Genomic DNA, 15219 nt, shown 5'->3' on the forward strand with positions numbered 1-15219 from the left:
CTGGTGTGATACCGTAGGCCTGCCATTCAAGCTGCAGGGGTCCTGCAGGAGGCATCATTGGGTCAGGAATTCCAAGTGTGCATCACAGGAAATAGAGGGACCTTCAGCCAGCAAAGGGGCTGCGCCTCTGAGTCTTCCCTCTCTGCCACAGCAATGTGATGCGCAGGCCTCCGTGGCCTGCCCAGAGCAGCCCTCAGGGCCAGGGGCTCGGTGCAGTGACAGCGTCGAGTCCAGCGGCCGCGGCTCCCTTCTTGCCCCTGACGGATCCTACTCAAGGACACAGCCGACGCCTTTACCTAGTAGGCCTTAGGACCTGACCCAGAAGACGTACCAGCCCGAGGCAGAGCTCTGGGCGCCTGGTGGTGCTGGATTCGGCTTCGTGTTTGAGTCCACGCTCCTGCTCACCCCGGGCCATGGTCTGCCTTCCTCTACCCTCGGCCCCCTGGGTTTATGGACCCAGTAGGCCGCTGCGTTGGAAAACAGAGCATGCGGTTAATACGACGAAGGGGGGATTCCGGAAAGAGCAGGAAGCAGGGGGTTTTATCGTGGCTGGCCAGCGCGTGGCTGAACCCGCGGTGACAGTCCAGTGCCCCAGGCCCACCGGCCTTGGTTTCCCCAAACCGGCCTCGCTCCTCTGCTCGGGCCCTGCACCGGTAGGAACTACATTTCCCAGGATGCTCCGTCCTCGGCCGAGAGCTGCTCAGCCAGTGAGCGTGCCGTCGTTCCGGCGTGCGGAGGCGGGACTTCCGGCCTCGCTCCGGCGGCGCTCGTTTGAGTGGTCCTTGGTCCATTCATGCCGCCGAGCTGCGCGGACCTCTTTGTCTGGAGGGGGTGATGCGCGGAGGGGGTCGTCCCCCCGCTCGGCGCTAGCCAGCGCCCGCGGCCGCTTTGTCTGGGTCCCCGCCGGATCGCCCTGGGCTGCGTCCGGAGGCCGATGGCGGGGGCCGCGCTCCGGGACCCGGCTCTGGTAAGTGCGAGGTTCTGGGCTCGGGGAGGCTCGGGTCGGGGAGGCTCGGGTCGGGGAGGCTCGGGTCGAGGAGGCTCGGGCCCCGGGGAGGTCGGGGAGGCTCGGGTCGGGGAGGCTCGGGCGTCGGGAAGGCTCGGGTCGAGGAGGCTCGGGCCCCGGGGAGGCTCGGGCCCCGGGGAGGTCGGGGAGGCTCGGGCTGGGGAGGCTCGGGCCCCGGGGAGGCTCGGGCCCCGGGGAGGTCGGGGAGGCTCGGGCTGGGGAGGCTCGGGCGTCGGGGAGGCTTGGGGTCGGGGAGGCTCGGGCCCCGGGGAGGCTCGGGCTGGGGAGGCTCGGGCCCCGGGGAGGTCGGGGAGGCTCGGGCTGGGGAGGCTCGGGCCCCGGGGAGGTCGGGGAGGCTCGGGCTGGGGAGGCTCGGGCCCCGGGGAGGTCGGGGAGGCTCGGGCTGGGGAGGCTCGGGCCCCGGGGAGGCTCGGGTCGGGGAGGCTCGGGGTCGGGGAGGCTCGGGCCGGGGAGGCTCGGGCCCCGGGGAGGCTCGGGTCGGGGAGGCTCGGGTCGGGGAGGCTCGGGCCCCGGGGAGGCTCGGGTCGGGGAGGCTCGGGGTCGGGGAGGCTCGGGCCGGGGAGGCTCGGGGTCGGGGAGGCTCGGGTCGGGGAGGCTCGGGGTCGGGGAGGCTCGGGCCCCGGGGAGGCTCGGGTCGGGGAGGCTCGGGCCCCGGGGAGGTCGGCTTCCGGGGCCGAGCGCTAGATTTCTGTCCAGTGCCGCGGTGGTGGCGGCTCCTGTCCTGGGCTGGTCTCGGTTTCCAAAGCCTTTGTGACAAGGTGGGGGACCTGTGACCCCGAGAGTCCCCAGGCCGTGCAGACCCTTGGAGAGCACAGAGCAGAGCTCATTTCAACTTGTCAGGATGGTTCGAAGTTAGGCTTTGTGCTCTGCCACTGGAAGCCAGGGACTTGTGCACACGGCATGTGAAGGTGGAAGGAGTGGTAGAACTCTGGATTTTTTTTTCTTTTTTAGTCTCCTGATTTTGAGAAAGAGGGAAAGACAGCAGTCTTCCGTTTTTGGCTTTCACATGAGGAAGTAAGGAAGCTCGGTCAACTGAATTGTGAACCTGCTGACACAGGGGGGGGTGTGATTGCTGTCTGGATGGGGAGGGGGGATTCGAGAGCCTTCCGCAGGACCCCTGGGGACTGGCTATCAAGAAGGGACGCAGGTGAAGTCTAGAAGGCATCTTTCTGCCCATGTGCTGTTGTTACTGTGGCAGGGCACAGGATTGGACCACAGTGAGAACAGGGAAGACATCAGTGGCATGGAACCCAGTGTCCCTCTGAGGTGACGACGCAGGGAAGAGAAGGAGCAGAGAGAAAGGGGGACGCAGGGAAGAGAAGGAGCAGAGAGAAAGGGGGAGCTTGCCTGTGGACTGACCTGTCTGTGTCGTGGCAGGGCTGCGTGACCTTTGAGGATGTGGCCATTTGCTTCTCCCAGGAGGAATGGAGACTTTTGGATGAAGCCCAAAGGCTCCTGCACCTTAATGTCATGTTGCAGAACTTTGCACTTATAAACTCATTAGGTAAGGCTCTTGCACCTCCTGTGTCCCAGGTCTGTGCATCCTTTGTTTCCTCAGAGGCAGATTCGCCTTTTCTATTAAAAAAGAACCCGTCTGTCGTCTACCAGTATTGGTGCACACACTGCCAGTCAGACCTCACTTCCACTTTTTCTCCCTGTGTGCGCTGTTTCTCTCATTTCATGGATGACTGCCAACACCTGGCTTTCTGCTCTGTGTGCATTACTGTTCCCGCTGCAGTATTTCCTGGAATTCACAAGGACTGTCAGTTAAGTGTACTTATATCACTGCATAACCCTGCACACTTTCCTCAGTTCTCCTGGACCCACACATAGCTGACCGTCTGCACAGCATCCAATTACATCCGATGAAGGCTTTCGCGCCTGATCAAGAATAATTGTGTGGCCACAGTGTCTGAGTGGCTTAAGGCTGCTGGCAGAGGACATAATTGGAGACTATGTCTTTCCTGTGTCCCTCAGCTAGTCACGCACCTATCTCTGCCTGCCCCCTTCTGTGTTCTTGACAAAGTACTGCAATGCAGGCCTTTCTTCAGCCTGTTCCCTTCCTGTTCTCAGGGAAATGAAGCAAAAAAAAAAAAAAAAAAAAATCAAAGTTATTTTACAGCGGGGGTGTGTGTGATGAGGCTTCCGGCTTCCTCCTCAAGACATAGTCAGCATGCATTTCATGAGCAATTCTCCTTTTTCAGGCTGTGGGCATGAAGCAGAAGGTGAAGAGGTACGTGACAGGCAGAGGCTTGATGGAGCAGTGCCACAGGGCAAAACTTCCAAGCCAGGTCCGTCCACACAGAAGACGGGCCTCTGTGAGAAGTGCGTCCCAGTTCTGCAAGACATCCTGCACGTGGCCGACGTCCCCAGGCAGAGACCCAAGGCTGGGGCATGTACGAACCTTCAGCAGCATCAGAAACATCACAGTAGAAAGAAACCTTTTAGGAGGGACCTTAACAGGGTCTCGTATTTGAAACAGTGCCTGTTCCACCTGTCGGTGAAGTCCTTCCCCAACTGGGAGATCGAGAGGGACCTCCCAGCCATACTGAGCCTTCTCAAATCTCTGGCCTTTCCCAACAGTGAGAAACAGAACAGAGCTGCTGAGATGAGGGAGGTCGTCCATGGTCGTAAAGGCTGCCAGTTGGGAGAATGTGAGAAGCCTGCTTACCACCCGAAAGTCTCCAGTGGAAAAAAGCTGTATGAGTGCCCCAAGTGTGGGAAAACCTTCCGAGGCAAGTACTCGCTTGACCAGCACTACAGAGTCCACACTGGAGAAAGGCCCTGGGAGTGCAGGGACTGCGGAAAGTTCTTCAGCCAGACCTCCCACCTGAATGACCACCGGAGAATCCATACCGGAGAAAGGCCTTATGAGTGCAGTGAGTGTGGAAAGCTGTTCCGACAGAACTCCAGTCTCGTGGACCACCAGAAAACTCACACTGGAGCAAGGCCTTACGAGTGTGGCCAGTGTGGGAAATCTTTCAGTCAAAAAGCCACCCTTGTGAAACATCGGAGAGTGCACACTGGAGAAAGGCCCTATAAGTGTGCTGAATGTGGGAATTCTTTTAGCCAAAGTGCCATTCTTAACCAACACCGGAGAATTCACACTGGAGCAAAGCCTTATGAGTGTGAGCAGTGCCGGAAATCCTTTAGCCAGAAAGCCACCCTTATTAAACACCAGAGAGTCCACACGGGAGAACGGCCTTACAGATGCGGTGACTGTGGGAAATCCTTTAGCCAGAGCTCCATCCTCATTCAGCACAGAAGAATCCACACTGGAGCCAGGCCTTATACATGTGGCCGGTGTGGAAAGTCCTTTAGCCAGAAGTCTGGCCTCATCCAACACCAGGTAGTTCACACTGGAGAAAGGCCATATGAGTGTGACATGTGTGGCACCTCCTTTAGCCAGTGCTCTAGCCTCATTCACCACCAAAAGTGTCACAACGTGTAGATGCCCCATGGAAACAACAGCTGTGGAAAGGCCCCTGCCCATAGCCTAACATTGCTGAGTTCCTGGAAGGCCATACTTGAGGAAGCCTATGCTGTCTCCCCACTCCCCCCCCTTTTTTTTCTTGTCAGTATTATCTCACAGCAACGTGGTGTTTCCAGTTCAAGAGCTTGACCTCAGAGCCTAAGCCTTGGCTTAGCTTTTTCACTCAAGGCTGGCACTCTACCACTTGAGCCCCATTTCCACTTCTGGCTTTTGGGTGGTTAATTGTAGATAACAAGTCTTGTAGGTTTGTCTGCTTAGGCGGCCTCCAATCTGTAATCCTCAAATCTCAGCCTCCTGAGCAGCTAGGATTACAGGTATGAACTACCAGTCCCTGACTGTTTTTGATTTCTTAATCCTTTGACATTGCTAAAGTAAATTCAGATGATTCTTGTTTGCTAATAAACTAATAAGATTTGTCTCCTGAAGTTTGGGCAATACTTGTGTTTCCTGCTTGGTGTATGGTAGTGTGCTATTTAATTCTGATTTAGATACATTAAGACATTTTACTTTTTTTTTTTGCCAGTCCTGGTCTTGAGCTCAGGGCCTGAGCACTGTCCTTGGACTTTCTCAAGGCCAGAGCTCTACCACTTGAGCCTCAGCACCACTTCTGGCTTTTTTCTATGTATGTGGTACTAAGGAATCGAACCCGGGTCTTCATGCATGCTAGGCAAGCACTCTACCACTAGGCCAAACTCCCGGCCCCAAGACATTTTACTTTTGTTCCCATACTTATAATTGTTTTGAGAAATTTAAACTTTTTATCTAAGATAATCTCCTTTATTAAAAAATAGTGTTCCTTGACGTCTCACCATTTTATCAAATATTTGTGTGTTAGTAATAATCATGCTATTCAAATAACGTTTGGGGAGATGGATTTTTTTTGTGCCAGTACTGGGGCTTGAACTCAGGTCCTCTTCGGTGCCTTTGCTTTTTTCTTGACTCAAAGCCCAGCTTGCAGCCTTTGCTGGTTAATTGGAGCTACGAGTCACCCGACGTTCCTGCCTGGGCCGGCTCTGAACTGCCACCCTTAGACCTGAGCCTTCTGAGTAGCTGGGAGCGCAGACACGAGCCACCATGTACTCCTTACTCCTTGATTTGGAGGTCTTACCAACTTTTTGCCCAGGCTGGCCTCAAATTGTAATCTGTTTAGTCTTTGCCTCCAGAGTAGTTGAGATTACAGTCATGAGCCACTATGCCTGGCCTCTAATTTTACTTTTAATGCATGATTTCTGGGGTTCCAGAGAAGTATCTTGTAATATCCTTTGGGTTGATGCTGCTTCCCTAAATTGTCATACTGTTAAAATATCTGAGCTGTGCCCATGTCCTCAACCAGTCTTTCACTACCAACCCCACTCAGGTGTGACCAGGTGTGATCCGACCATGTCTGGCAAAGTGGCCAAGCACTAGCTGAAACCCATTTCTAGAAAGTTCATACCAGGTGCTAGTGGCTCATGACTGTCATTCTCACTACTCAGGAGGCTGAGATCTGAGGATCATGGTTCAAAGCCTGCCAAACAGGAAAGTCCGTGAGACTCTTACCTCCAATAAACCACCAGAAAACCAGAAGTGATGCTGTGACTCAAAGTGGAAAAGTGCTAGCCTTGAGCTAAAGAGCTCAGAGTCAGAGCCCAGGCCCTGAGTGCAGACCCCACAACCAACAAGAATTAAAAAAAAAAAAAAAAAAGATCTGCTGGATCTGGTGGCTCTTGCCTATATTCCCAGCTACTCAGGAGGCTGAGGTCTGAGGATCGCAGTTCAAAGCCAACCCGGAAACTAAAGTCCGTGAGACTTATCTACCATTCAGGACTAGAAAACTGGAAGTGGCACTGTGGCTCAAGGGGTAGGACAGTAGCCTTGAGATGAAGTTTAGGGATAGCACCCAGGCCCAGCGTTCAAGCCCCAGGACCAACAGCCACGAAAATCTATATTGCTGCCTCCCTCAGAGTGGGACTTTTTCCTTGCCCGAGGCTTGGCCCTTTGGACAACAATACCACCAACTCAGCTACAGTTTGGTTGACACACACTTGTAATAAAACTCTACTCACCAAAACCAGCATGCACTTTTTCATCATTTCCCTGCCTTCAGGTGGTTGGCATGGAGTGGAGATCTGAGCAGTGTTTCTGAGGAGTCTCCAGGGGCAAGCATTCGCACAATCCCAGGCGTTCTGTACAGAAAAAGCGATGATCCCATCTCAATCAGGTCAGGAGACCCTGGAGCTGGGGAGCCCCCTCTCCTCATACTTCCTTAATCTTGGGGCTCAGATGACATCTTAAATACGCAGTGCAAAGGGAAGCACTGCACCCACAGCCCCCTACCAAAATAGCACTTGTTGCTTCCATCTGAAACAGATGGCAGACTGCTGGGAGGAAGGGAGAAAGAAATAGGATCCAGAAAACCCGTGTTCCTTCTGCTTTGGGCAGGAGCCCAGGGACTGGAGGCAGAGGTCCCCGAGGGCCTCAGGCCTGCCCAGCCTCCCTTCTCTTCCCCGCCTGGACTGCATGCAAGGAGGTGTCCAATGCACATGTTTCTTCCTGGGAGTGGAAGGTGACGGTAATACATGTATAATAAGATCTGCTTGCAGAAATATCGACCCTTTCCCCCAGCCTGGAATGGCGGAGAAGTCATTTCCAAGGCCTTTCAAGTGGCTCCGTGCAAAACCAGTAGGCGCTGGGGACTACACTACCCAGAGGACTGTGCGTCGAGGGTCCTCCAATGAGAGCGCCGCAGGGGAGCGATTCGATGCGTGCGCACCGCGAGGGCGGGACTTCCGGGAAAGCAGTTTCTTAGGGGAAAGTCGTCCGTGCACCCGCGCGGCGCTCGTGTCGGCAGCGTCTGTGTTTTAGCTTTGCCTGCGGAGGTCGCTGACCCGCGGTTCCACTCACCGAGACTGAGTCGGTGAAGGGAAGCCGGCGTTCCCGTCCCACAGAGGCGGGTCTGGAGCTGGAGGGCGCCGCCCGCCCGCCCGCGGAGTCCGATGGCGGCGGCCGCGCTGCGAACCGCGGCCCAGGTGAGCGCGGCGGTCGCGGGCCGTCGATGAGGGCCTGGCCGCGCAGCCCCGGGCCCGCGTGGAGGGCGGCGAGCCGCACGACTCGGGTCCGGAGCCCGCGGGAGCAGTGAGTCGCCGCGGTGAGCGCGGGCCGTTTTCCTCGATAGGCGGGGACGCTTCACCAGGGGCCTTGACTTCCATCTCAGAACAAGCATGTCTGCCCAAGTCACTGTGGTAAGAAAACCGGGCAGAACTTCATGAAGTAAACGAGCAGACAGACACAAGCAGGAGGGCAGGGGCGCACTCTGATCGAGTGTGGGTGCGCTCACAGGGAGAGACAGACAGACAGACGCGCACACAGCTCCTTGGGCTGGTGAGGTACTATAAGGTAAAGGCTGGCTCCACAGTTATGGAAAGCTAGGTGCTTCGTCTTTGCTCTGATCACGCCTGGTGTTACTTTGAGTGTCCAGGTAAGAATGCATCCTGCCATGAAACAGAGAGTAGTCCTTGACGGAAGGAGACGCCCTGCTATCTGCATTTGGGGCAGGAGGTGGCTTAAGTTTCCCAGAGCATTTTTCTCCGGAAAGCATAAACCCTGTCCGTGTTAATTCTTGGGGTGAGGCATGTATCCCTGAGGAAGGAATGCATCCTGTTGTCTCTCTTTGAAGCAAAGATGGCCCTTCTATGTTTCTAAATACCATATTCTGAGTTGCCTTCGCCAGGCCTCATTTTTCTCTAAATGACTTTAGGTCATTTCTTTAATCTTAAGGGAAGTCTATAAAGGGATCTCTCCCGTATTTGCCGTAAGCTTAGCATACCTCATTTCACCCTAGTCTATCAGACTTCATGAGGACTGTGGGCTGTGTGTCTGCATCTTCATTCTGAGAGTGTGGGAGCCATGAAGGATTGTGAACAGAAGATTCCATAGCCAAGGCTATACAGTTCAGGTTCTCCAGGTGCTGCTCTGTAGGAAAACTGATTGGAATGGGTGGCAACACACAGGCAGACTGTGGACTGAAGCTTAGAGTTTAATCATTCATTCCAAGGTCACCTGGTTTCCAGGGAGACTCTAATGATCACCAGTACTCCCTAAATTGTTTGGTTCACTTCTGCCAGTATGGTTGGAGAAGAGGGAACTTCAGATCCTTATTGATACCCACATAATCTTCCAGTCTGTGGTCTTCTCCAGGTCATTCTCCCTTCCCTTGAGTTTGGAAACCTGGAAGAGAGGCAGTGAAGCTGTGGGAATACAGATCCTAGCTGAGGCAGGACAAGGATGGTGTGCATGTGTAAGGGAAGTACAAACTGAGGCTCTAATACTGTGACTTCAGGATGGAGTGTGCCCCTCGATTTGGTTGTGTTATGGGGGAGAGTCCCAGGGAAGCTACATGGCAGAAAGGATGGGACCCTGTGTGACAGTCCTACAGTTCCCATGACATCTCCCTGCCTACCTGCCTGCTGTTGTAGGGACTGGCATGAGCAATGGGTGGTGGTGGTGTGGTAACTTCTCTGAGGTCAAGAAGACAGAAGGAAGGGGCTGATAGCGTGGCCTAGTGGTAGAGTGCTCATCTAGCATGCATAAATAACCGCGTTCTATTCCTTGGTGCCACATACATAGAAAAGCCAGAAGTGGTGCTGTAGCTCAAGTGGTAGAGTGCTAGCCTTGAGGAAAGCCCAAGGACAGTGCTCAGGCCCTGAGTTCAAGTCCAGGACAGGGGGAGAAAAAAACAAGGCAGGAGGGGAGATGGATTGTGGGTCCTTGGAGAAGCAGTGGTTTCAGCTGTTGCCATCATGACAGAGCACGGTGAGCATTGAGGACGTGGCTGTGTACTTCTCCTGGGAGGAGTGGGAGCTCCTTGATGAGACTCAGAGACACATGTACCTCAGTGTGATGCTGGACAACTTCGTACTTGTGACCTCACTGGGTAAGCGTGGATTGGACTCTGCCTTTATTTATCCTCTTCCCTGCCACGTCTGTCCTCCCAGTGCTGGGGGCATGGCCTGCCTTCTCCTTTTGAGTTAGTGGTGTGTTTGGTAGGGCAAGATGCGGCTACATGCTTGCACTTTTGTCTGCTGCCTGGAGCCTTGTGGGGAAGTCAGGGCCCTCATGCAGTGAGTTGAGTTATGCATTCTGCTTTGCTTATTGCCTTCCTGGCTAGGTCACAGAAACCTCTTTGTCCTGTGTTTTGCTGCTTTCTGGTTGATGGTTCTTGATGCTTGCTTGTGCTAGAATTACAACCACTCACCTGGCATTACTTGAGGACCAAGAGCTTTTTTTGGTGGGGAGAGGGAGTCCTGGATGCTGGCCCGGGCTCTCGTGTTCAAAGCTGCCACACAAGCCATAGTTGCATTTCCAGCTTTCTGACGGTTAGTTGGCGATAGGAGCCTCAGGGAGCACTTTCCTGCCTGGGCTGGCTTTGAACCACAGTCCTCAGATCTCAGCCACCTGTGTAGCTGGGATGACAGGGGTGAGTCACTGGTACCTGGCCAGAGCCATTTTTGTGAGGCCTTCATTCAAGGTTCTTTTGTGACCTTTTTTCTATCTTGTGGCCCACATGATATCCTTGCCTTTTCCTTATGAACTTACTTTTTCCACCATCTGCACAGTGGTCAGCTGGGAGCAGGGTGGGGTGTTGCTTCATGGCAAGACTGCTCCGAGAGAACCCAGCTTCACTGGGTGCAAGCCTAGAGACAGTGTTCATGGTGTGCCAGTTAACCCTGTTCGCGACCAAGCCAACGGCTGCGCCTCATTTCTGCCTTTTCCCATTCTTTTTGTTGTTATTTTGCTTTTGCTAGTACTGAGATTTGAATTCCAGACTTCATGCTTGCTTAATTTGATGGCTGGTGCTCCATGTGTCGAGCCATACTTCTAGCCGTACTTTTTGCTGGTGTTGTAGAGATAGAATCTTGGGGATGTGTTCATTAGGGCTGCCTTGAACTGACTTCTCCAGGTCTCAGCCTCCTGATCAGCTAGGATTACAAGCGTGAGCCTCCATTGCCTGGCGCTTACCTTCCCATTCCTGATGCTTTGCCAGCTTGTTTTCCTCCTGGCTTTTCTGCTTTGCTTATTTCCCATTTCTGCCCTCCATTGTCGAACCAGACATCCGCTGTTAGACATTATATATGTGAGCGCTAGCTGCTTATCTGCAGTTGGATTTTTTCTGGTTTTGGATAAACACATCATTTTCGTGACAACAATAATTAAGGTCCTGCTGAAGGCCATTCACAAAGGAGGAAAATGGAGACCCTGGCTGCCTTTCCTTGCCGTGCAGTACCCATCTCCTCCGCTACTTGCTTTGTGAGGTCTCCTGGCTCTTGCCTTTAGAGGCCTAGAACCACGGAGCAGCCTCCCCCTCAGTCTGATTCCACATTGTCCCGAAAAGAGCTGCATGTTGTCATCCGCTCACGTTTGTGACATGGCTGCTCTCCCCTGCAGGACAGCATGCTCTTCACCCTGTCTGCTTTCAGGTTGCTGGTGCGATGTGGACCACGAGCAGACCCCTGAGCAGCAGGTTTCTTCAAGAAGCCTGTCACACTCATGGGCTCCAGCGCCAGGCTCACTTGTGCAGAATACTGATACTGCCATGGAGGCTGCGCTGTGTCAGGCTGAGCACGAAGGGACACCTGGTGGTCTGAGATGGAATCCATGTGAGAAACAGTTCCCTTCCAGCCCAAGGCCTTGCCCACCCGAGGAGTGCAGCGGGGAGAAATCCCACAGGAAGAACTCGGGCCAGGCCCCCTGCGTGAGTGACCATGGCACCCCTGCAGCAGGGCAGCCCCACACCTTCCCGGACTGCACGGGCTTCCTCCAGCACCAGGCCACTCCTGAGGAGGTGAAGCCACACAGCGTCACTGAGCCCCAGGACCCCTTCCACAGTGGAAAGAGTCACCGATGTGACCAGTGCGGGAAAGCCTTCCGCCGCAGACGCACTCTCGTTCAGCACCAGAAGATCCACACTGGAGAGGGACTGTACGAGTGCGGCGAGTGCGGGAAGACCTTCACCTACAAGCACACGTTTATCCAGCACAAGACTGTCCACACTGGGGAGAAGCCCTTTGAGTGCAGCGACTGTGGAAAGGCCTTCAGGTTCAAATACAAGCTTGTTCAGCACCTGCGTGTTCACACTGGAGAAAGGCCTTACGAGTGCACTGAATGTGGAAGAGCTTTTGGGTGCAAATCCAAGCTTGTTCGACATCAGAGAATCCACACTGGAGCAAAACCTTACCACTGTGCTGAATGCGGGAAGTCCTTCAGACACAGTTCCAGCCTCGTCCAACACCGGCGAGTTCACACCGGGGAAAAGCCATATGAGTGTAGGGAATGCGGGAAAGCCTTCAGACAAAGATCCAGTCTCATTCAACACCAGAAAGTTCACACAGGAGTAAAGCCTTATGAGTGTAGTGAGTGTGGAAAATGCTTTCGCCAGAGCTTTAGCCTTATTCTGCACCAGAGAATTCACACCGGAGAGCGGCCTTATGAATGTAGTGAGTGCGGGAAGTCTTTCAGCAAAAGCTGTAACCTCATTCAGCACCAGAAGCTTCACACCAGATAGAGGTGTCCTGACCACAGGCAGTCCAGGCAGCAGCAGTCCACTCTGACTCAGTGCCAGGGACCTCGGCGCCCAGGATTGCGTGAGTCCAGTGGATAGGAGAAAGTCTGTTCCGCATGAGGGAGTCCACTGAGATGTCGGACCATCTCAGGCCCTCTGAGAATGTGCTCTGCAGTCCAGCTTCGTGATGGTGCCTCCTGCCCAGCGCTGAGTCTCCTCCATCTGGGCGCCCACAGGAGGGAGTTGCCTCAGTAGTCCTGGGTAGGTGTGTTGGGGAGCCAAGAGCTGCCTTTAGTCTGCCAGTGCTCTTTACTGTGATTCCATCATTTTGGTACCTGTGCCACAGCCATCGGCCACTAAGGGTGTCTGTGTGCTCTCCCCTCCCTGGAGCATACTGTAGTCTACTGCCTTGGGCTCCATTCCCTTTCTTCTGACTAGTTTTTGGGGGCTTTTGCTTGGTTAGGGCAGAGCCTTCTAGATAGCCCAGGCTCTGCTTAGACGTCCAGTCTTTTTCCCGTGGCATCTTCAGTGCTGGGATTAGTCGATGCTGATACACCAGGATACCCAGGCTCCTCATATGACAGTTTTGGTGGGAGTTTTGAGCCTCTGAGTTATAGACCTTGAGAAAACAGCTCACAGTGTTCTGGTGTGTGCAATAATAAAGATCTTAAGTTACATTTAATCTTTCTTTCTCTTTTTTGGGGCTACTCATTGGGCTTGAGAGGGCCTGGGCGCTGCCCCTGAGCTCTTCAGCTCAAGGCTAGCACGCTACCACTTGAGCCACAGCTCCACTTCCAGTTTTTCAATGATTTCATTGGAGATGAGAGACTCAGGGACTTTCCAGTCTTTGCTGGTTTTGAACCATGACCATGATCCTCAGACCTCAGCCTCCTGAGTAGTTAGGAGGACAGGTGTGAGCCCCTGGGTCCAGCTGTTACCTTTAATCCTAAGAATTCAGTTCATTATTATATTTATATGTAATGGTTGAAAATAGACTTGGAGTCTGTGACTATGCCAGAGATCTCCTAGTATAGTTTGGCTGTGGTCTAGAATATAAATACTTGGTCTTTGTGCTCGGCTGGTGACATGGTGTTCCTAAAACCTGCTGCGATGGCTCCGGCCCGAGGGCTTTAAGTAGTGGTCATCACTGACTGTGTGATTCACTGCAGGAAGGCTGGGCACTCCGAGGCCTTCACATGAGTGGTGAGATTCCTGGAGTGGGGTCCTGATGCGTCTGTCTGCAGAGTTCCTGAGGCGCTGGCCTATGCTGAGGCACTGCCAGGTGATAGGGCAGCGAAATTGGCCCTTTTGCTGAAGTTGCTGAGCCTTCCACTAAGGGGCTGTGACCTGGGGTGCTAAGGAGACTCCTGGCAGTGTCCCCCCAGGGGTGACCAAGCCATGAGACCCCCCCTGGTCTCTGACTCTGGTCAGGGGCTAGTGACAGCAGACAGCTTCAGGGAGACTTTGGGAAGTGCTGTCCTCAGCCTTCCCTTTAGGGTAGTGTGCTCTGTGCTAGAACAGGCTCCACCTTCCCAGTGTGGGGTCTCCATTCCAATGGAGGCTTTGCTACAGGTGGCATCACAGCTCTGAGCTGTGGGCGCCTACCGTTAATGCTATACAAGGCTGGGAAGAAAATGGCTTGCAGCTGGTTGAAGCAGGCATCATCAGTTTTGTTCATTCCGTCACTGAAAACCTCATGAGATAGAAATAACAATCCAGAGAACTGAAAGGGATCCAGAGGCTTGGTGAAGAATTGAGGAAACATGGACACGGGCCCACCTCCTCTTCTGTGTCTGTGTGTAAACGTCTTTTTTTTACTTTTGTAGTACTGACTACTGTGAATTTGACCCACAGCAGTGTAACTTAAATCTCTATTTGTACTGAGCAACCATTTGATCCAAGCAAACCCAGAAATGAATATGTTGTCAGCGCTGGTGGCACTTGCCTGTATAATCCTAGCTACTCAGAGGCTGCAGTCCAGCTGGGGCAGCCAAGTCTGTGAGACTCTGGTCTCACCGGAAGTGGTACTGCAGCTCAAAGAGGTAGAGCAAAAAGAGCTCAGGAACAGCGCCCAGACCCTGAGTTCAAGCCCAATGACTGACAAAATAAATAAACACTTCATCCCTTTTTATAGATCAATATAAAATTTGGAAGATGGCAGGGACCGTGGCCTAGTGGTAGAGTGCTCCCCTAGCATGCATGAAGCCCTGAATTCCATTCCTCAGTACCGCATGCACAGAAAAAAGTTGAAAGTGGTGCTGTGGCTCAAGTGGTAGAGCTCTGTCCTTGAGAAAGCCAAAGGACAGTACTTAGGTCCTGAATTCAAGCCCCAGGACTGGCAATAAATATATAAAAAATTATGTCCACACAGAGACCTGAATGCAATGTTTATATATAAATTTGGGAAACTTCAAGAAAAGGTAACTCTACCCAAATCTGTAGGGGTTGTCAGCAAAAACTGGAAAGTTCCTAGCTTGGCTTCCTCAGGTGTCTTTAAAAGTCAGAAACTCACCAGACCAAACTTTCAAAGTCCTGTGTTGGCCAGTTACCATTCTTGATGCCCTTGTGCAGAGAATCAGAGCCGCGTTCCATGAAGTTAGACAAATGTAAATCAGAATGAAAAAGTGGTGTCTGTAGAGGGAAATGATGTTTCCATGTAATGGTGTCCTGCCGACACTCAGTTCTCCTTGCCTTCTCTGTCCGCAGCTCTCCAGACTGGTGTTCACATTCTCTGCTGGCCTTCCTGAGTCATCTCTCAGAAGCACTCCACGCTGAAGCCCGTGACTGTGTAAGCTCAAAGGAATCGCCCAGCAGGCTGCCTGCCAGGGATCTCTGTGTCCTTTGTGGGGCACTGAGGGATGTCACGACCAAACAAACTGAAACTGCAGAGCAGGCCTTAACATGCCTCAAGCCTGTCCTGATTTGTGTGTGTGTGTGCTTTTTTTTTTTTTTTTGTTTTTTGTTTTGTGGTGCTGGGGTTTGACCATGCATTTGCTAGGTAGGTGCTCTGCTGCTGAAACATGCCTCTGTCCCTTTTTTTGTTGTTGGGTTTGTTTTTTTTTGCCCAGACTGGCACCTGGACCATAGTCTTGGTGTCATGCTTCCTGCAGTGGCTGGGAAGACAAGCCTGTACCTTGTGCACATGCACAGCGTGCCTCTGTC

General features: G+C 53.3%; 2 protein-coding genes across 3 annotated transcripts; both read left to right on the top strand.

Moving 5' to 3' along the window:
• Positions 1-775: 775 nt before the first annotated feature.
• LOC150043349 (uncharacterized) lies at positions 776-4753 on the top strand. Its single transcript, XM_090322038.1, has 3 exons — positions 776-967; positions 2405-2531; positions 3232-4753. The coding sequence occupies exons 1-3, from the start codon at positions 935-937 to the stop codon at positions 4476-4478; spliced, it is 1407 nt and encodes a 468-aa protein (XP_090178164.1). The 5' UTR covers positions 776-934; the 3' UTR covers positions 4479-4753.
• A 2566-nt stretch (positions 4754-7319) lies between these two features.
• Positions 7320-14954, top strand: LOC150043350 (zinc finger protein 211-like). 2 transcript variants are annotated; one of them, XM_090322039.1, is made up of 4 exons: positions 7320-7528; positions 9306-9432; positions 10976-12318; positions 14764-14954. In XM_090322039.1, the coding sequence occupies exons 1-3, from the start codon at positions 7496-7498 to the stop codon at positions 12058-12060; spliced, it is 1245 nt and encodes a 414-aa protein (XP_090178165.1). In that variant the 5' UTR covers positions 7320-7495; the 3' UTR covers positions 12061-12318; positions 14764-14954. The 2 variants fall into 2 exon arrangements, with proteins under 2 accessions (XP_090178165.1, XP_090178166.1); XM_090322040.1 differs by lacking the exon at positions 7320-7528 and adding an exon at positions 7535-7741.
• The last annotated feature ends 265 nt before the right edge of the window (positions 14955-15219 follow it).

Source organism: Megascapheus bottae, chromosome 31 (genome assembly GCF_031878675.1).
Source record: "Megascapheus bottae isolate mThoBot1 chromosome 31, mThoBot2.hap1, whole genome shotgun sequence".
Classification (NCBI taxonomy): domain Eukaryota; kingdom Metazoa; phylum Chordata; class Mammalia; order Rodentia; family Geomyidae; genus Megascapheus; species Megascapheus bottae.